At 43.2% G+C, this 22,543-nt stretch overlaps 1 protein-coding gene across 3 annotated transcripts in view; it reads left to right on the forward strand.

The window, feature by feature from the left end:
* Positions 1–3,006: 3,006 nt before the first annotated feature.
* LOC129324702 (guanine nucleotide exchange factor for Rab-3A-like) overlaps positions 3,007–22,543 on the forward strand; it is a 40,565-nt gene continuing 21,028 nt past the window's right edge. For all 3 annotated transcript variants that reach the window (XR_008596554.1, XM_054972074.1, XM_054972075.1), the window contains exon 1: positions 3,007–3,231. Coding sequence is in view for 2 of the 3 variants with exons in the window: in XM_054972074.1 (XP_054828049.1) it covers positions 3,224–3,231 (8 nt within the window). In the remaining variant the exon portion in view is untranslated. The remainder of the gene's footprint in view (positions 3,232–22,543) is intronic.

Below are 22,543 nucleotides of genomic sequence, written 5' to 3' on the forward strand. Positions count from 1 at the left end.
AAGGAGCTCTGAGACAGTTTAGAATTTAATAAAGATTGGAATAACTGTGGATAGGATTCTAGTATTTGGGTGCAATTCTATGCACACTTACATGGAACTAAGCACCACTGACCATTATCAAACTTACTTTTGCACATACATGTTATGATTACACTGTTAGTCAGCAATCCTACCCAGACCTGCCTCACATATATTTCTGAGCAATCTTGCATATAATTGTGCTGCATATGTTTAACAAAGTCCATTCAGAGGGGGAAAAATATTTACTGCTATGTATAGTTGCCAAAAAGCTTGGAGAAAAAAATGTCCTGTACTTTTAATAGAGGATTAATATGATGTTATTTGCTCTGATCTGGATAGCCCAGGTGAACCTCATCTTGTCAGATCTCAGAAGTTATGCAGGGTTGGCCTTGGTTAGTAATTGGAGACATCCAATGAAGACCAGGGCTGTAGAAGTAGGCAATGGCAAACCACCTGTTAGTCTCTTGCCATGAAAGCCCTGCCAGGGGTCGCCATAAATCAGCTGTGACTTGAGGTTACTCTCTGCCATATGATGTTATTTATCTCCATGCCATGAAAACTGCCCATTTCAATTTCATGGGCTTCAACTACCCATTTCTACACACAATGCCCTTGTTAATGGGACACGGCATTTCCCCCCAACCCCCCAGCTGGCAACCCTAGCTAGTGATCTCTGGTTCTATTTCCATCCTTGCTATATAAGAGATTGGCTGGCCTTGGCTTTGTTCATGCATCCTATAAAATAGCAACCTAAGCCTTGGTTTGATCAGAGTGTGAATTTAACAAATGAGAGACATGACATTTATTATCAACTGAATCATGCCTAAAACTTGTCCAGCAGGAGTTAATGAAAATGTGGGCAAGGAGCCACTGGAATCAGCTCTGAGCTAAATGAGGGAGGAGGGAGAAACTGTCCATTGCATTAAAAGCCTGATGTTTTCACCTGCAGATGTTTTCTCCCTCAACATCTGAACAAAACAAATCTGCCTTAAACTACCTTCAAGGACATCTTGAAATGCTAAAGCCAGTCTATGGCTTACATAGCATGCATGTCCCACTGCGTTTCTCACTACTTGCTACTCTTTATTTTCACAGTTCTCCAGGGCAACAAAAGCAGTGCTCTTGGTGTTGATGCTGGGCAGGATAGGAAAATAGGCTTTGTAGTAAAGGCTTGCCAAAAGAAAAGCATGAGCAGTGTTTTTGCTACAACAGCAAAACCAGCATATCCTGATTCTAAATTTCCAAATGGTAGCTACAAAAGTCTGCTGCAGCAAGAAAAAACAAGAGTCCAATGGCTCCTGAAAGACTAACAAATTAATTCTAGTACTTCAAAAGGAGTAGCCATTTTACTTTGTTGCATCAAAATAAATAGGATTCCTATTTACATTCTTTGTAATGAGGTTTGGCAGATATGTATCAGCTTCATCCAATGCCTCTTTCTCCACTGGGTGTCCCAAGGTTTTATATGACCGGGATAATTTCTCCAGGTCTATCGGTGATCCTAGGTACAATTCAGAATACACCCTTGAAGATGGCTTCTGTACAATATTAATTCAATGGACACTTACTTGGGAGTAAGCCCCACTGATGTAAGTGGAGCTTACTTCTAAGTAAACATGCACATGGTTTAATTGTTCATCTCTATTCTTGAAAGTTCAGGATCTTTGAACACCTAAAAATGGTATTTTAAAAATATATCCAGCACTGAACGATAATCCATTGATACCAAATGCCTAGCCAGTTTGGTGTAGTGGTTAAGAGCGTGGGACTCTAATCTGGAGAGCCAGGTTTGATTCCCCACTCCTCCACTTAAAGCCAGCTGGGTGACCTTGGGCTAGTCACAGCTCTCGGGAGCTCTCTCAGCCCCACCCACCTCACAGGGTGTTTTGTTGTGGGGATAATAATGGCATAGTTTGTAAAATGCTCTGAGTGAGCATTAAGTTGTCCTGAAGGATGGTATATATATCGAATGTTGTTGTTGTTGTTATTATTATTATTATCCAGTGTTTTAAGATGGTTTCAGCTGCACAGAAGCAGAGCTAAAGAATGGAGAGGCTCCAAATTCATTGCTATGATACATCTTTTGACATATCAAAAACAAAATAGAAATGTTTTCTTTCACAATTGTATGTATAAGATGCAATTAGTTTTCAGGAAGCCATGCTGGTCTATCTGAAGCTTATGCTACAATAAAATTGGTTAGTCTTAAAGGTGCTACTGGACTCTTTTTGGTTTTGCTACCACAGACTAACAGGGCTAACTCCTCTGCATATCTGAAGAAGTGTATCTGAAAAAGGGAGGTTTGACTCTCGAAAGCCTTTACCCTGAAAATCTTGTTGATCTCTAAAGTGCCGCTAGACTCACATCCTGAGATGGGAGTTGTGAACGTAGAGAGAACAGTATTCCAAGTCTGAACTGGGCTCAGATAAGTGATGCTCTAGCCCTGCACAGAAAGGCGCAACCCAGTGGTGCAGTGGCTTAGCCTCATGTTCAAATCCCCAGTCATAAAGCTGCTTTCCATCAGTCAATGTCTCTCAACCTAACCGACCTAGGTGGGCCATTCTGAGAATCACATGGAGAGACGATAGCCAGGATTGCCTTCCAGCGCTCCCCCTCCCGCAGAGTGGGATAAAAATGTACCAGATATTCAGAGCTTCCTGACAGCGTGCCGCATCTTTTCCTCGAGTCGCTACACTAAGTGAAACGGGAACCCTGAAGGAGAACTAGAGGATACGGTCGGAGCGTGCGCATGCAAGGAAGAGCTGGCGTAGCTGCGAAGCCAAGAGATGCGGCCCAACGTCTTGGAGCCCGCAGAAATCAGCAACACCCTCCGCAGCCGGGCGCAGAACGGGAGCGAATGGGACGTCACGTGACTAGCCGCTGCGCCGGGTGTGCACGTGCATCCCTAAGGGGGGGGGGGAGGAGACGAGGCTTCCGAGAGGTCACGTGACCCCTTGGGCTCCCTTTCCCTTCCAGCTGCGGAGGGAGACGGGCAGCTGGCTGGAAGGCTTTCCAGCGAATGCCGCAGCAGAGCTCGGGAGGAAAGGGAAGGAGAGGAGAAGACAAGACAGGCGGGCGGGCTGCTTGGATCCACCACTGCTGCCAAGCCTTGCTTGTGGGAGATCGATGGCTGCACCGTCCTCCTCCTAAGGGCTGCCCGAACCTTTCTGGGTGACGTCCTTGGAACTGCAGAGGAGCCAGCATGTGGGGGTAGGTCGCCTCTCCGGAATGAAGTTTCCGCGGGGTGGTCACCCTTCCGAGGGGAGGGGCGCGTGCCATTGTCCTGCCTTTTGTTTTATTTCGCTTTACGCTGCTTCTCTTGTAGCCCGATCATGTGCACTGCTGCCTACCTGGTCAGTCCCATTTAACTTTAGCGAGCTGCTCCCAAGTAAGTGCGCCCAGGATTGCCGCAGAGCTAGAACTGGCTGGCCGGCGTGACGCCCCTTCTTTTCCGTGTGCCTTTACCCTGTGCTTTGCATGCCTTCGCTCTCCCCATCACGCATCAGCCCGACCCACAAACTTTCTGCAGGGCTTGTGATGCTGCTGGCCAGAAAACAAGGGGGCGGGGAGCCGGCACGGGGTTGAAAAAGCGAAATGCTATTGATGTGCCATTGCCTTCTAGTGCCAGGACACCATTAGGAAGTAAGTATTAATCGTTCAGTTTTCCAGAAGCTCAAATATCTCCCTACAACCTTGTGAGATGGGCTACTATTCCCCCCATTTTATAGAGAACTATGTAGCTGAGAGAAAGATGACTATCCAAGTGGAGCCTTGTTTGAGCTGAAGACCCAGTGACTGTTCATTTGTCGATGCTGTGGAAAAGATCAGAAGTTTTAGCTTAAACTACAGGGAGATACAGCATTAAGGAGAAAATCTTCATAATGAGAACAGTAATGGAATATGGTTCCCAGGGAAAATGGAGAAATTCCAGGTCTCTGCCCCAAGAAGCTTGCAATCTTACTCTCAACAGTGGGGGTGGAGAGAAGGGAGAATTAAGGCTCCTAAGGCACCTGTGTGGGCAAATGTAGTTGTATGCACTTTCGTTTCATGTCAACAGTAGATGAGGTGATGGTGGGGTTACAGCTCAGTTGTAAAGCATCTTGTTGGCATGCAGAAGGTTCCAGGTTCAGTTTCCAGCATCCTGGGTCAATCAAGAAGTAGGTGATACAAATAACTGTATCTTGATACCCTGGAGAGCCACCTCCACTCAGCATGGACAATACTCATCTCAGTGGACCTGTGTCTGACTCAATATAAGCCTGTTTCCTGTGTATGTATTCATGAATACTGAGGGGTTGACCAGATCTTAAGCATTCCCAGGGTCTGCTGTGAAGTGTGTACTTTTAATAAAGAACTAACAGGCATGTGTCAGGCAATGAAGTATATGGAGACAGCTTAAAGATTACAAACTTATTATTGCATACACTTTGATAGGCAAGAGGCCACTTCAGAAGTTTATGGCAGAGAACACCTGCTAGGCGTAAGGTGCTATGAGTAAAGATTTAAATGTTGAGGGGGGGTGGGGACTAAACCAGATGACTTTTTCTGCTGGTTTTTTTCCTGAGTCTTTGCCCTATTTTTCCAATGGGAAAACTGGAATTAGGGAATCATTGAAAAATAAAACTACAATAACATATTTTTTTTCTTGGGGTGAGTGAAATTCTGTTAAATACTAGCTTTTATTAATTAAAATGTATATCATGAAGATTTTGTATGTAAAACAATCTGCAGCATTAGAAAATGAATGATAAATTTCTATATAAAGTAGATGCAATAAGTATATCCTTGACAATATGTTGTACATTCATATGTGACTAATTTTGTCCACAGTTATTTATTACAGTGCATGTGATGAAGAGTTCAATGCTAGAAAGTTTAACAATATCCAGGAAGGTTGCCAGTCCTATTATGACTGTATGTGTCTGTATCTGTCCAAATAAAGTAAAACACTTTCTTCTCTTTATACACAACATGTGTTTTCTATTTAAACTTTTATTTTCCCCTACCACCTCTGTAGCAGAGATACACAAGCTAAGGTAGCACATTCTCTGTGGTATTGATTATATTAACAGTTTTGCTTATGGAAAATAAAGGCATTTATACTTTTAAATTTCATAAATATGCCAAATATTGCAATTTTATATATTATGATATAAAATATGCATACTATGTTTTTAAAGTAGTAAAATAAGTTTGATAAGAGTGTACGAGTGCATACATTTCAGTTACTCCCCCAATTTCCACTCCTACCCCATGAACTAATTTCCCCCCCACAGAATTTTCCTTCTCTGCTTACTAGACTTGTTGTTGTTGCAACAGACTTTGTAAGCTGTCATTGTAGGTAAAGGGCATCTTGTCATGTCTGGTCTTCAATTGCCCAACCTGAAGTGGTAGGTTGTATCAGGAATGTTGTCATCATTTCCTTTTTGTCTTTTTAAAATGGTGATATTCTTTTTGGGAAACAAAGAAAATGGGAAAATCAAATGGAGAAACAGGGGTTTTGATTAAAGATGATCCACAGCCTGGAAAGGTTGGTGTCTTATTAGGCAAACCAGTCCAAGGAGCCTCTCATGTTCTAGTGCCTCAGGTTTATAACCACACGCTGGACAATATTGGCTCTCAAGTTGTTCTAGGCCGTAGCTTTGAAGAAATGGATTATCTTTGATCCAAGACTGTTTGATCATGTTAGCAGTTTTGCTCAAAGGCATTTTCATACATTTTTGCATTTTAAAAGCCATTGCCAAGTATTAGAGTGTCACCCTAGGACTGTAGAGACTGTCATTCAAATCTACTCAGTTATGAAGCTTGCGGCTTGATTTTGAACCAGTCATTTCCCCTCATCCTAAATGACCTCTCAGGTTTGTTGGGAGGCTGAAATGGAGGAAAGGCAGAAAAGGATTGCTGTGTATACTTCCCAAGAAGGTTTTAAATAGGAAAGAGCCTCAGGTTTGCTGTAGAAAAATCAGCAGCAGTGTTCAGGCCATATCTTGGGTAAAAAGGTCACCATGAGGTGACCTGAGTTTGTCACCATGCTTCTGAAGTTACTGGAACATCTGAGGTGACTACCTCTCTTGTAATAACCAGATACTGGTGGCTCTGCCTCTGAGAAATAGGGAATTTATTTCTGGAAACCTATGAAAGAGACTCAAGTATGGTAAATTGCTATTTATAAGTGTGGGGACCCTATATTTTTTAAAATGGGTCGCACTTAAGTACTTGAGAAATATGTGGACATTTTTAAAGAAAAGTAGACGTGAATTGTGGCGAGTATGTGTGTTGGTGAGGGATTCAATTCACTGTAACCATTCATTCTGCAATTGCAGAGGGTTGTCAAAGGATTCCCTTTCTAAACCTGTTGTTTTATAGTTTTTAGTTAAATAATGATTTGGGAATGTGTATAATAAATTTGCTGAAGAGTCTGTGAATGTGTAAGAGCAATAATCTTGATAGTAATTAGATTACTATTTAGCCTGATAAAAGGACAGAAAATACCATGGAAATATATCAATGTAAGCATTCCTACAGAACATAGCCAATAGAAGTCTGACCTTAAAAGTCAGCTCATTAGTAGGGGTGTGTATCTAGAAAAATTTTGTTCTGGTTTTGTATCCAGGGCTGTTGAGTGAAATGTTTAATGTAATTGGGTAGTTTTCTGTAGAGGCATTGCCAGGTTGGGGTCAAAATTCATCATTTCCCCCCCATTCTCTTAATTTTCGTGGCCATTCTTTTCAATTGGGAAGGTGAAAGGGGACCAAATGGAGGCTCTGGGGCAGCTGTTTTTGCACTTAATGGCACCAAAATCACACAGAACACAGTTCCCCCTCTGCATTGATTTAATTTCCCTACTCTTACAGTGACTGACAATATTTTTTTAACCTTTCCATTGAAAACTCTGCATTTGTCTTCCTTCCTTGTGTTTTTTTGTTTGTTACTTTTCAGAAAGCGAGGAAGGTTTCTCTTGCAGGACACCCCCCTCCCCCAACACCTTGCGCTTTCATTATTCCTTATGGGGGACTTCCCAGGCAGAAATGGAGTTGTTGTTTCTTAACCAAATGTCACCAAAATTGCAGTGGAATGTCTTCTGCCTCTCCTTCAAAGAACCCCCTTCAAGCAAATGGGGCAAAGCATTCCTGTTCTATGGACTTCTGAATAAGTAGCCCTCCTCATTGTACTTCCATTATTTCTTATGGGAGACTTTGGGGGTGGGGGGTTTGGACTTGTTGTTTTTCAACCAAATGCCACCAAAGTTGCAGTGGGGTGACTGTCCCCCAAAGAACTCCCAAGTTCTTTGTACATTGGCAAAGTGTTTGAATTCTAAGGGCTCTTGAGCAAGCCCCCCAACAATCAATGAACTGTCATTATTCTTTATGAGGGACTTTGGTGGGGGGATGCCAAATGTTACCAAAATTGCAATGGAGTGTCTTCTGCCTGTCCTTCAAAGAACTGCCAAGTTTCAAGTAAATTGGGCAAAGTGAATTCTATGGGCCCCTGAGCAAGCCTCCTCCAGCCATCAGGCTTTTCTACTTACACAAGAAAAAAAGTCTCTCTTCAGCCCACAAGGAAGGGGGAAGGGGGAAAGGAGAATGGCAGCTTTCTTTAGGATTGGCTGGGAGTGCTCTTTGCTCTTCCCTTGCAACGATCTGATTGGAAGGAAGACATTCAGGACAGATTCAAAGTGAAATGTGAGCTCATGCTGCATTGCTGGTAAATGCTGGAACTTGGAAAAAAAACCCTGTTGATTTTGTGATGGGGGGAGTGGTATAAAATTCCCAGTTGCCCTCCAGTTTGCTCCGTTGCCCACCCATCATTGGCAATCTGTGAGAGGTGGCACGCTCCCCTGTTTTGTAGGGGCCAATTTTGGCCCCAAATGGGCTGAACTGGCCCCACACGAATTTCGGGAGTATCCCTGCTGATGGCACGATGATGTCACTTCCCGGAGGATACCAGGAAGTAACATAAGTTGGGAGAATCTCACAAAAACATGCTGAAATGAATACATTTTTTTGCAGGGTTCAGGACTCAGCAGGTACCAATTCCCTACCCACATCAGGATCCTAGTGGTGGGTGGGAGGGACGGGAAAAGGTGATCATTGTACCACCATGTGCTGGCTGTGGAAGGAGATCTTTAATGGTCTGGAAAATTGGAACTGTTTCTTCTTTCTCTGTAATTTGACAGGAGTATCCCTTGGGTGTTTAGAATCCTTGATAATTTCATCTCAGTTGGATGAGGTATGAGTGAGAGTTAGAGTCCAAACTGTTATCTTCCATTGCATCTAGATCTGGAGGAAAGATGCTGTGGTTGAAGTATACAGTCCCTAAGATTCTCTCAAATTGGGGAGGGTGGATTTATCTGGCAGAAATGTGTTTTCAGTTCAGATCAGTGGGAATGATCAATCTGAATTTGTCTTTATGCACTTAAAGAATCAAACAAAATTACTGATCTGATCTCAAATAAAATTTCTATATATATCACTAGGAACCATTATTCTTCTAAAATGATGTTTTGTTACTCTAATACCGTCTATATTCAGAGAACTTCTATTAATGTTGGAGAGTTTGGGTAAGAAAGATGATGGTTCTGTCCTAGCTAATAACTGTCTCTGCAGGTAAATGGAAAACGGAGAGCTTATGTAGCTGAAAACTAAGAACAACTATTATTAAAATGAGTAGCAACAGAGCCTATTTTTTAAAAAACAGGCTCTATAAAATGAAGTGCAGGAACCCTGCTGGGGCAGTGTGACAGGCCCTGGAGTGCTCCTGTGCTTCACAGCGGGCCCCAAATGGGCCAGATTCAGCCTCAAACAGGCCGAAATCGAGCTGCTGCAGAGTGCAGGAGCACTCCACATCTCATCACACCGCGCCAGCAGCGCTCCTATGCTCTGCAGTGGCCCGATTGAGACTGAATTAGGCCCATTTGGACCTGGAGGGATACACAGCCTTGCCTGCCTTTCCCATCACGGTGGCCTCTGGAGGTCATGTTGCCGACAACTCAGTATTTATCTTGGTGTGCCAGCACAGGTGCACCAGGATAAAAAGTGAGTTGTCGGCAACACAGTTTGCCTTTTATATAATAGAATAATAAACAGAAGGATATTTAAATAAAACTGTAAAGCTAGGAATATAGGTATATCATTTACCTATATGATTTAGATGTGTTTAGGATTATAAATGACTTAGATGATTACTGATGATTGAAGTAGTTGATGATTGTAGAAACAGGATCTGGATGATTGTATGAAGTAGTTATGTTTATTGTGTATATGTATGATTTTATCTGAAATTAATAAATAAACTAATATTTTTTAAAAGGAAAATGGAGAGCAGCTGTGTTGATTGCATCAGTTGTTCTGGGTGCGACTTCTAGCAAAATTGCAAAAATAGGTTTGTTTCTCACATCACTGTGAATGTTTCTTTTCTTGAACCTGCAATGCTGATGTGGATTCTAGGCAGATTTCTGGGGAAATGATGAGGTTGAAGCATTCTTTGTTCTGCACATTCCCCACAGTTCTGCTGAAAGAGACCCACAGGCATTTCATACAGGAAACAGCCTTGTCAAATTGGCTTCACAGGAAATTGGCAGGGTCTGCTGGTAAAAGTGCAGATCCTGCACATTTTTCTCCTTTTGTGGCAGGATCTGATTTTTAAAAAATAATCTAGCTAACATGTCCCTTTGCAAAGAACTTTTATATTTCATTCTGGTTTCCTTAACTAGATTTGGAGAATTTGGTTGCTACAAGCAGTTTCCTTGTATGCTATCTGTTGAGGCTTTTCAGAGTGTGTCAGGATGGGAGGAGGTAACTGATTTTTCTTGTTGTGGAACATATGGGAAGTTTTCCACTCTCTTAAGACACAAATAGCAACTGACAAATTCTAACAGAGGAGAGTTTTCACATCAGTGGAAAGGCAACCATGTTCTGAACACTAACACCACTGCAATGAATATGCTTTTGCTCTCATATATTTTATTGCAGGATTTGAGTCCAGTGACACCTTAGAGACTAACAAGATTTTCATGGTAGAAGCTTTCAAGAGCCAAACTTCCCTTCTTCAGATACCTGAAGAATCTGAGTATCTGAAAAAGGGAGTTTTGACTCTCAAAAGCTTATATCCTGAAAATCTTGTTCATTTCTAAGGTGCCACTGGACTCAAATCCCTTGGCTACCCACCTGAAAATATATTTTATTGGTGCTCCAAATTTCCAGAGGATAATGTGGTCTTTGCAGGAGATGTAAGGCTAAAGGAGTGGGGAGGGCAGAGTAAAAGGAATATCATGGCTACCAGCTTGAACATCTCAAAGATGCACTTTTTCCTGCTTTTCCTGTTTAAACTTGGGCATGGTCAGAGGCACAAGCCCTTGGGCAGGAGCCAAAGTGCTCTTGGTTCTTGGCTCTTAGCCCATAGCTCTTGCCATGTGATTTTGAATGAACTTACCCATGGACTCAAGAGCAGTCGATGTTATAGTTGGCTACTTTCTGTTTGTTTTATTTAAATTATGTGCTTTTCTATTGTGTTTTATTAATGTTGTGAGCCACTTTCCATCCCTCTGAAGAAAAAAGAAGAAATACATACACTAAGTAAATAAGTGAAGGTAGAAAAGCAGGGAGGAAAAATGGGGAGGCTTGCGAGAGGGAAAGAAGGAAAAATGTATTTCTGATGGCAAAGAAATAGGCCGGCTTGGCTGGAGTCTGTATGAATTGTGGATAAGCACTGCCATTGTGAGAGTGAATCCATAGCTTGCAGTACATGTGCTGCTGCTGCTGCTAAGCATTCCAACCAATTAAGCTTATGTGACCCATCTGCAGTTTGCAAGGGAAGGTGCTCATGGTAATGCTGTGTGGGCTTGGCTAACTGCTCGCATGCAATTGCAGGGTTAGTGAGATCTAGGCAATTGGAAATAATTTGAGAAAGTCAGTGTTTGCTTTGGTCGTTCCCATGCTGTCTTTCATTGGGATCTTTTCAAGTCCCTCTTGGCCTGCTTTAGTTATGGGTACTTTCTCATTTTCAGATTAGAACTTTGACTTGATGCCTTGGACCTAGAAACTTCCGATACTGACTAAGAATGCTGAGTGACACCTACAGGTTACCATCATGTCTTAAAATGACAAGAGACTCTGCCTGATGTAAATAGTGTTAGGTCTAGTTAAAACTTTTTTGTTTACATTTATGATAAAATATTCTCTGTAATTGTGTAATGTTTCTTTGATCCTTGGCTTCAGCCTAAACCAGTGCTCAGATTGGTTTGGTCCAGCAACCTTTGTAACTTCTGTGAAGACTCAGTAGAGCTGACTGTCAGCTAATGTCAGGTAAAGTTAGAGGCTTGTTTCCCCAGCTTCTGAGCTAGGACAAGTTTGGAAGAAGTGGTGGTAGTACTACCAGTGCCGAGTTCCGTGGTATTCATTGAGGATTGGATCGCTGATTCTACTGACTCACCCTCTGAACCAGTGGGCTTGTTTTCTTTACTGGGCATTTCTTCACATTATCACTAGGGCTGCTCCTAATTGCATAAAAAGCTTCTATTTCCCTGTGGAAGTCACACTTCTGTGTTTATGGTGTAAACAAATTAATGGAACTAAGGTTAAATATTCAACACCACAATGATAATAATAGAATTCTTAGTGTTCTTTGTAACCCTTGTGTAAAAACTTAGATTTTGCCCCTTAACTTGAAAGATGCTGCCTGTTTTCTACTTTTGCAACACTGGTCAGACAGACCAGTTGCTAAGAAAAGTCCATCCTCTGTATATTTGCAATGCATCACCTGATTTCCATTTGCAAGAATGGATGTATGTATGAAAGACAGTCAAATTGCTGTTGAGATAGAAGGGAGGCTTTCAGCATGAGCTGTATATTCCCAAGCTTGCCCTAGCCCTCAGCTACTTTGCTCAGCTGGCAGTGCTGTGCAGAAAGCTGTTGCTGAATGACTCTTAAGCTAGTTTAAGACAGTTACTATGTTGCCATTCTAATTTCTTTTTGAGTAAGTGATCATGCTGGCTGTGCTTTTGTGTCTAGGAAAGATAGCAGGTATAGGTTTCAAGGCTAAATTAGCTTTAAGCATTTCCTTGCCTAGTTTGGATCACTTACTATTGTGCCTGAAGTTTCTTATTTATTTATTTATTTAATTTATATCATATTTGTATTCCGCCCTCCCCGCAAGCGGGCTCAGGATGGATAACAACCTCAAAATCATGATATACAGAACAGGGAGTGGCAGTCAGTCTTGGCAACTTGAGCCCTTAATTAGGAATCAACTCCCTACAGGATCTTTGCCATATGCGATTGAAGAATGAAATCTGATGTACTTGTTTTGGTTCTGTACCTGTCACTGGTAAGAGGGGTCATGGGGAGCTTGTCTACCATGGGTATTCCTCTATGGGTCCTTTAGTCCCTCCTCCACACCCCTCTTCCAGGGGTTGCCAGGTACCCATCACCTCCCGTCAGGAGGGTGGAGTCCCTGGCACTTACCTTGTGTGGAGCATGAGGTCTTCTTTTGCATGCGTGAGAAGTGCATGCGTGCCCCAGACCCAGCATGATGACAGCACTTCCGGAAGGAACATCCCCACACCAGCTGCACAAGTTCTCCTGCGCTCCACACGGGGCCAATTCGGCCCATTTGGAGCCCAATTGGGCCCAAACAAAGCGCAGGAACACTCCTGCTGGCGGTGTGGTGGCATCACTTCTGGAAGTGACGTTGCTGTGCTGGTTGGGAGCACGCGCACAGTACACGCTCCTGAGGTGCCTGCTGGTGGGGGGGAAGCTCAAGGAGCTTGCTCCCTACCACTGATCACTGGGTGATTGGTGGAGAAGGGGGCAAATCCCTGGGAGTTTGCCTGCCAATGGCAGGCACCTGGGAACCCTATCTCTTCCTCCTGCTCCCTTCAGCCCTGAGGCAGGCAAGGGCCTTATGGCTGCCACCACTCTGGACTGGGAGTTCAACTAGGGATGGCTTAAGAGCACCCCACCATTCCCTTCACCCTTCCTAACAATGCCCTTCTACTGACGAGGGCATTGCCAGGATCCTGGTCAAGCTTGAGAAAGTAAGGCAGTGTTAAATAGATACAATTGCTAAACAGGTGGGGAAAAAAACACTTGGGAGAAACAGTTTAATGGGATACATTTACAACAAGCAGGGCAAAATGAACACATAATAGAGATGGCAGAAAACAATTAACCCTCCTAAAGTGGCTACCTAACTGGTCCCTACAATACCTGGTCCTTCCTAGGTCCAGCCAGAAAATAAAAATAAAGCAAGCTTCATCCTCTGAATTTATTGGCTTGGATCCAAAGGAATGCTTCCTTGGGGAGAAGAATTTAGTCATACAGCATGAATTTCTTGTCTACCTTCTCTAGCTGCAGCTCAAAGTTCTTTGTGTGTTCTGGGGGCAGTATTTTGCACGGCAGAGAGGTGTGTGTGCATGTGTGTGAAACAGAAAATCCCACTCCACCGATGGAAATCCTTCCATTTCCATAAACTTCCATTGGATCCAAGCCATTATTTGGGCAATAAGAGTTCTTGAATTTCTCAAACGTATAACTGGGCCATAAGTAAATTTGTAAAACAATAAAAGTTTAATGTATTGTCGAAGGCTTTCACGGCCGGAGAACGATGGTTGTTGTGGGTTTTCCGGGCTGTATTGCTGTGGTCTTGGCATTGTAGTTCCTGACGTTTCGCCAGCAGCTGTGGCTGGCATCTTCAGAGGTGTAGCACCAAAAGACAGAGATCTCTTTATGCTGAGAGATCTCTGTCTTTTGGTGCTACATCTCTGAAGATGCCAGCCACAGCTCCTGGCGAAACATCAGGAACTACAATGCCAAGACCACGGCAATACAACCCGGAAAACCCACAACAACCAATAAAAGTTTACTCTTCCAGGGGAGGGGATGAACCATTGGCAAGTTAGTTAACTTTCCTTTGTGGTATTTGGTATAAACATGCCTTATTTCCACAGGGACCAATTTTGTCTTACTCATTCTACATTTTCCTATATAAACATCTTGAGTTTTTTTTTAATTTTAGTTTTCAGCTAAAATGTCCATCGTTTCATAAAAACTTACATTTTGACAAAAACACACAAAATTGATAAAATATCAAAGGTCTGATCTAGAATATGACTGTATGCTATTTAATGATACTCTGCAAACCTTACCAGATCCCATTCTTTTCCAGGTTTTCTGTATATGTTAGGATGCTGGAATGGAAAGACTCCCAAACTTACATCTACTGATCCTTGGCTTTGGGAATCATATTTAGTTTCCAGTTTCTGGTTAGAATACACTATCCTCCCAATATTGGCCAAACATTCAATTCTGTCAATTATATTTCAAAGGATCCTAATTGTTGATCAGAATTCGAACTAGTGGAGGACTGAAGTCAGTAGAGAAATATCTGGACTACAGAAACTGTAGCATTTGTCTCATACTTTTCTAAACTGAGATGCAGTTAACTTTCCTGTATTTCCTGTTGAAACACAGAGCTTCCTAATAATGCTTTTAGTGTCTTGTTGTTCTGATCTGTATCGAGGGTTTTCTTTACTCACTTCGGATTGGGTGTTGAACCAAACTATTGGATTTATAAACCAGCATAAAGTTTAGGACATTTTATCCTCAGTTACACTTGGTCTGATAATTTTTTCCTGTCTGAATGTTCCTGTCTTACAAAGTGATATGTTTGCTATTTTCCTCCACCCTTTTATCAAAGACATTAATCAAACGAGGAAGGGAAGAGTTCTTTTTATAATGCCTTGGGTGATCACAATTAGACTTCTGATCCCTGTCATCAAAGTCATTCAAGCAACCAAGAGATGAATGGGAAGTTATAATGTGCAAGGTGTGTTTGCTACCCAACCAAAAGAACCACTACTTCCCTTGTTTAGGAGACTATGATGATTCTTTGTCCTAGTTCTCACAAAGTGTGTCTGGGGTGTATCATTTCATGCAAGGTCTCACCAACTGATGGACAGAATATGCCTCCATAGAAAAGGGGAGGAGAGGGGATATTCTTCATGACGAAAATTGGCAGGTCATGGAGTTCTAGCCTGGTCATCCTCCAGAAATGCTAATTTTCTATGTACAGTGATTGGGGGGTCTGGACAAACTGTTATGTGGGCCCGTTCCTGCCTCACAGACACAAATGTTGCCACCTCATGAAAACTGGGTCTTTGAATTCAGCTCTAAATGCTCTTCCAATGACTCCAGATGTGTACAGTTTAATACTCTCTTTATGCCTGATCTAAAACATGCTGTCCAAATATCTGACTTCTCTCTATGTTTGGATTAGTCTTCCTCAGTGATATTAGCTTTTATTCTTCCTGGCAAACGAGATGTTTGTTTCTTGGCCATTCGTCCCTGATTTCCTTCTTTCTTTGGCTGATGGTTTCAACAGTTTCCAATTTTGTTTAGTTTGCAGAGAGAGAGAGAGTACAAATGGGCTTATTGGCAGTGGTCAGCTGTTTTTGTCCCAGATTCTTAGATCAAGTTGTGCTTTTGAAGATGAGTTAGCCAAAGGTGAGAGCAAGATGGAAGACTGTTATGTAGGAATGCATCAACTTGGAGATGAAAAAAAGGTGGGAGGGAAATAAGAGAAGAGGAAGTCTATCCATTTGCCACTCCAGTTGTTATTAGAAACAGCTAAACTTCCTTATATGGAGATTTCTTGTAGTTTCTACCACTTAATTTATCAAATGGGTTTTACAAAAAAGTCATCAAATGCCAAAGGAGTATCCATGTTTATCAGCAAATACAATTGGGAATTCCGTGGTGCCCTAAAGGTTAATATTTTTATTCCAGTGTAAGTTTTGGGGAACTAGTCCATAAAAGCTTAAATAAAAATAAACATTTCTAGTTTTTAAGGCCACAGGACTGGAGGAAAGAGTATTGCTAACGGATGGTCCTGTGACCACCCAGACTAATGCTTCTCCCTTACATAAAGCTGCCTTCTACTGAATCAGATCATTGGTCTATCAAAGCCACTATTGCCTGCTCTGACTGGCAGTGGCTCTCCATGGCCTCAAGTTGCAGTCTTTCTTGTCACCTGCTGCCTGTTCCTTTGAGCTGCAGATTCCCAGGATTCAATCTGGGACCTTCTGTATGCAAAGCAGATATTCTGCCACTGAATCACAGCCCCTCCAGCTTTGCAAAAGGATCCAAGTATTGCTAGCTTGAGAGAATCTTATAGTGCATTCCTAAACATAGCTAGACCCTTCGTGGTCTCAAAGAGTTGATGTATCATATGTAATCTCACTTTCACTACAAACTCACAAAGTGGCCTTTGGTATTCCACTCTTTCTATCTGCCTCAGCACCCCCCTCCGCACACATTAACTGGGAGAGAGCAGAGTAAGAACAGGGTACCACATATCTTTCTGGTCGTCGTCGTCGACATCATCATCATCATCATCATCATCATCATCATCATCATCATCATCATCATCATCATCATGTCAATTGTGGCCCTCAGGCTCAGAGCAGATCACATCCAGTTAAAACACATACAATATACAATATAGACAATATGGACAATTAAAACTGTAGCATTAAAAGAGCAGTTGCACAGCTTACCCTCAGCAGCGCATATTGCACAATTCTGCATGTAGTCATTTGGGCCCATGGTGGCCGATGGTAAACAACAAATAAAAACAAGCCAGGAGGGGGTACTCCCCTCCAGGTAGGAGGCCGGGGAGTAGGGATCCCAGACCCCCGGTGGGGGCGGGGGATCCTCCACCCCCGCTCCCCACACCCCGCCCCCACTTACCTGAGCAGTGGGGGGGCGCACCTTCCTTGTGTGCTCCCCTGCGGCACGGCGCACTCCCGTGTGCCGCAGCTGTCGGGACTGGGCCCGTTTTGGCCTGGATCGGGGCTGCTGTGCAGTGCAGGAGCGCTCCTGCGCTTTGCAACACTCAAAACGGGCCCGATCCATGGCAAACTGGGCCCGTTTTCAGCAGCTGCAGAGCACAGGAGTGCTCCTGTGTGCTGGGGTGCCCCCAAATGGGCCTGTTTCGGTGCGGATTGGGCCCGTTTTGAGGTGCGCAGGAATGCTACTGCGCTCTGCAGCGCCCAAAGCGAGCCCGTTCTGCCACGGATTGGGCTCATTTTGAGGCGCTGCAGAGTGCAGGAATGTTCCTGTGCTCTGCAGCGCCACAAAAATGGGCCCGATCTGTGGCAGAACGGTCTGTTTCCGGCGCTGCAGAGTGCAGGATTGCTCTGCAGTGCCTGAAAATGGGCCTGCCCAGGGGCCGCACGATGATGTCTCTCCTGAAGTGATGCCATTGCGCCTGTGGGGGCGCGTGTGCGTGCTCTGCGCACACTCATCCCTCTCGCCCCAAAGTAAGTGCCAGGCCCCTGTCCCCTGCCAGGAGGTTGAGGGAGCCTGGCAACCCTTCCGGGGAGGAAGCCCACTCACCTCAAACACTAAAGGCCTGACAGAACATCTCTGTCTTGCAGGCCCGGTGGAATGATGATAAATTCTGCAGGGCCCAGGTTGTGTCAGACAGAGAGTTCCACCAGGTTGGGACCAGGGCTGAAAAGGCCTGGGCCCTGGTCAAGGCAAGATGAACCTCCTTGGGGCCAGGGACCACCAGTAGATGTTTTCCTGTGAAATGGAGTGCTCTCCAGGGAATATAGGGTGAGAGGTGGTTCCACAAGTATGCTGGTCCCAGTCTGCTAAGGACTTTAAAGGTCAGAACCAAAACCTTGAACCTGATTCGGAACTCCACTGGGAGCCAGTGCAGCTGGGCAGAACAGGTGTCACATGTGACTGCAATGGAGTCCTGGTCAAAAGATGCACTGCTGCGTTCTGGACTCAGCTTAAGGGCAGCCAAGCATAAAGTGAGTTACAGTAGTCTAACCTGGAGGTGACCATTGCATGGATCACTGTTGCTAGGCCACAGGGTGAACAGTAGGGGGTAAGCTGCCTGAACTGATAAAGATAGTAAAACGCCGATCTGGCAACTGCCGTGACCTTAGGCCTCCATCAATAAGGAGGCATCCAAGACCACACCCAGACTCCTTACCAATGAAACAGGCACAAGTGGCACCCGATTGAGGGATGAGAGCCGTGTCCCCATACCCGACAGCCCATGACCCAAATACAGGACCTCTGTCTTCATTGGATTTAATTTCAGTCTGCTCTGCTTTAACCATCCAGTCATGGCCTCCAAAACCCTGGCCAGATTGTCTGGGGTGGTATCTTACTGGCCTTCCATCAGCAGATAAAGCTGGGTGTCATCCGCACCCATGAGGAAGACGTTCTTTTTCCCTCAGGTTATATTTATTTTTGCTAGATGTTGTTAATGATGTCTAAATTATTTATTTATACCCCACTTTTCTTGCTGAGACTCAAGGCAGTTTACAAACCTCCCCACAATATTCTAATGCGGCATAAGGTATCCAATGAACAATTCAATAGTATAGAATTAAAACACAATGCAAATTGCCTAAAGCAAGATATGATGTAGACAATGCAGCAAGTGAAGTTGCAAAGACAGAAGAGAATGTGTTAAAGGCAAGGTAACACCTACTTACTATTATAGACTACAATCCTCTTCCATTATAAAACTGTCCTCCTGGACTGTCCCATTCTGCTACAGTTCTAACCGCTTTGTAAAAATGGCTTCCTGAATGTATGCCTTTTGCACCTGCTGCAGAATGGTGTAAGTGTGGGAGCCTTCCTGACCTTAGGCAGGCCATCCCAGAAGGAGAGGCCACAACAGAGAATGCACACATATGGGCCATTACTAACTTTACCCATTTGCAGGATGGCACCTTCAGAAGGCTTTGCTCAGGTAAGTGAAGCTGTTCTGGGGGAACATAGCAGGAGAAGCAGTATGTGGGTCCAAGGCCATGAAGGGCTTTGTAGGTGATCACCAGTACCTTGAACTGAACCCGTTAACAGATGAGTAACCAATGGAGTGACTGCAGAATTATTCCACCCCAAAGTGGAATCAGCAAAGACAATACCTATGTGAGTCATGTGGATTAATATTTGGTATCTAATGTATGGTTGCCTGCTTAACAAGTGTTCTTAACATGGCAACGAATCCTTATTGAGGTTTGTATGTGTATGAGCATGCCTGGATAGCTTTCTGTGGTTAATGGTGCTATCAATGTGATCCATTAACTGCAGTGAAGAGGATAGTAGGAATATGCTCTGGAAAGGTGAGGGGCCTGTAGGGAAAAGACAGCATGAGTCTGCTGTAGGTCTGGGGATTGCTCCTATTATATTTGACTGAGTGCCAAGATATTGATGTTTAGGGCTAATATTCATCTGTATGTTAGATGTAGTGATCTCCCTCTCATTTGCTAATAAGCTGCATGCTGCAAAGTAAACTTTTTGGTGTGATTTGGTAAGTTTCCACTCATTTTCTTTGGCTGTCTTGATGCTATTTTATTTGGAATTGAAGTTAGATTTGTAGAGCAACAATGGCCATAATATGTATTGTCGAAGGCTTTCACGGCCGGAGAACGATGGTTGTTGTGGGTTTTCTGGGCTGTATTGCCGTGGTCTTGGCATTGTAGTTCCTACAATGGAACTACAATGCCAAGACCACGGCAATACAGCCCGGAAAACCCACAACAACCAATGGCCATAATAATCTTCCTCCTCCTCCTCCTCCTTTTTTGTCCTCCTCCTAATGGTTATTTGTCTCCCTACAGTGCAGTTCAGTTCATATCTCCCAAACCTGCCACTTGTCCTCTCAGGTATTTATTTACTGCTTAATCATCTGTTTCAGGGAACTGAGGCTGATGATCTTTTGAACGTCTTAAAAAAAAACAGACCATGTGAATCTGAATCCGAAGCTAAATCAAAGAGATGCTCTGCTGCTTGCTGTTTGAGTGTGTGTGTGAGGGAGAGGGGAAGGTATATATCACACTCCAGATATACATAATAACATTTTTTGTGCTTTGTACTATTCTTGTCCACACCATGCCTCTTTTAAAGAAACTGCTCTTTGGTTAGTAAAGTTAACAGTGCAATCCTATGAAGAGTTACTCCAGTCTTAACCCGTTGAAATCAATAGCCTTAGACTGGAGTAGCTCTTCATAGGATTCCACTGAAAGTAAAGTAAAGCCTGAGCTTTCTTATAGTTACTTAATGAATGGCTTACATCCTATAGGTATCACTGCAGCTTAACTGTACAAATGCTTCTCTGGATCACAGCCATTCCCTCTTCTTGCTCTCCGGTTCTCTTTCCTGAGGGACTTCTCCTCTCCCCCTGCTGCTAAATATTTCCTTAGCAATAAGTGTATTGCTGTTAATTATTTATGCATCTCTCTTAACAAAGAGCTTTAAAGCCTTTGCATACATCATGTGAGAGAGACCACGGTTATGCCTCTTCTGTACTTCGAAATCTGAGGCAGAGAGAAGCTGTCCTTCAGGATGGAATTTCATTTCAGATCTCTCTAGCCAAGTTCAGTATTCCATCTCTGCCTCTTTGGTTCATAGCTCATTTTTTGTTTTCTTCATTCAGACAAAGGATTGTTATTGTTATTTATGCATAAAATACACACCCAGAAAGGAATCAGTGTGTTCTTTCAGGAGTTGATAGAAGCAAGGTCAGGCTTTGCATGTCCAAAGTTTGCTTCCCTCACTTGAAACTTATTTTTGTATTTTGACAACCTTTTTATCTTCTGCTCACAAATCAGGCAAAGGCATGTGTTAATCACATGCCTCTGTTTTTTCCCCTTTCCCCATCTCTGTACTGCACATGTTCTGTATTTTTTTCTTAGAAAGTAGGCTTCAGGTTAGCTGTTTATCAGCTCGTGCAACTTTCAGAGCTATTTGGGCCTTTCTCATTCTGTCTCTTCTACTTTCTCACCCATATTTTTCTGCATGTTTGTGGTAAGCTATTTTTTCTTCCATCTAGTCCATTCTTTCTAAAGCTCTGCTGAAGTTGTATAGCAAGGTCTCTCAAACAGGGTGGTGGGATGGTAAATTGGAATTGTACCACTGACTGTCAGTAGGAGCCATAGGTCTGAATTTTCCTCCATATTAAAAAAAAAGTCGTTTCATACAGAAAACTAGCATGTCAAGGGTATAACGTTTAATATTCTAGTCTTCATAAAGGTACTACACTTGATATTCTTGTTTTCTTTTTGTATGGAGGAGCATTCAGATATATGAAGCCTTACTGTTCTCAGTGAATAAAATTTTCCTTGGATTTGACTGTGTGTGGTGGTACAGCTGCAGATACAATTGCTTTTTGTGAGAATTTGCAAGCAATTGGAGCTGACATAGCAGTAACAGTTTTACAATTCAGGTATCAAAGGGCTTTTGCTTTAAATTTCCCCCCACTACAATGAGGAATACAAGGAAAGGGCAGAGATCCTTCCCAGTTCTGGAATGCATACTGTCAGTCAGTGCTGCTGCTGCCAGTCACTGTGCAACCTTTCTTCCATACACTGCTTGTGATCTTTGAGCACCCATCCTGTTGGGATAACTTCATGCAGTCCAATTCAATGCATATTTATTCACTGAGGTCAATAAACATGCAGGTAAGTGCATCTGAAGCCCACTTGGGCCACTACTGTCCTGCTTGTTGGACAGCTGAGATATTTATCCCAGACAATGGACTAAGTAATACTGAATATTGTCCAGTGATTCACTTCTGCTTGGCTTGCATTGGTCTCCCTTTCTGCAGCTTAGACTTAGACGTCCTCTTTTTACCTTTCTAACTACACAGCATTTTGGGATAGAATCCCATATTCCCTAGAAAGGAGGAAGTGGTATCTCCACCCAATTTGTTGTCCTTCCAGGGTTTGTTAATATGCTTTAGTCCTATTTGGAGTTGCAGACTCTCCCAGATTTGGAACATTGCCTGAATAAAGCAATGAAAAGCTGCCAAGGAACCACCCATCCTGTCCAGCTGTGTGTGCATGTGTAGAACACTTCCAATACAAAGTTTTCCAGTGTTAGGCTGCACTATTCTCAGTTTAGGGGGAAGTAGTGTTTTTTATGGTATGGTTCTTAAAGATAGACATGTCGTTTGCAGCTGCTGTCTCCTGGAAACAATCTATACGGTGAGAAATAATTTGACTTACTAACAATCTCTATTGTGAGAAACCATGTGCATCTAGTGACACTGTGGCTAGGTACACAGGTATTCAGCGTATGTATCATCTATAGTATAAAATCTAAAAACCAGATTGGAATTTGACTTCCTCATTTTTATGGAGTGATTTCTTCTCCATGATAGTAGAAGGTCAGTTTTTCATAACGGTAGTGTAACACTGTACAAATCAAAGGGGGTGACAGCTTTCTGCTGTGGAGACAGTCCTGCCAAGCATGGAGGAGGGGACTGGTGGAAGAAGGGCAGATGAACAAGTAACCATGCTTAAGCTAGATGTATCTAGCTCTGACCAATACCTGATGGGAAGCCACCTAGTGGTGCTGCTGGGGAAGAATAGCCTTGAAATACTTGGTTTTTCAAGAGCTTCTCTTTTTGCTGATAAAGCATCTCACATACAAAAAGAAGAATGTTTTATTGTCTGTCTAATCTGTACAACTCTTATATATCATCTCTTTCTTTCGGG

Source organism: Eublepharis macularius, chromosome 2 (genome assembly GCF_028583425.1).
Source record: "Eublepharis macularius isolate TG4126 chromosome 2, MPM_Emac_v1.0, whole genome shotgun sequence".
Classification (NCBI taxonomy): Eukaryota; Metazoa; Chordata; class Lepidosauria; order Squamata; family Eublepharidae; genus Eublepharis; species Eublepharis macularius.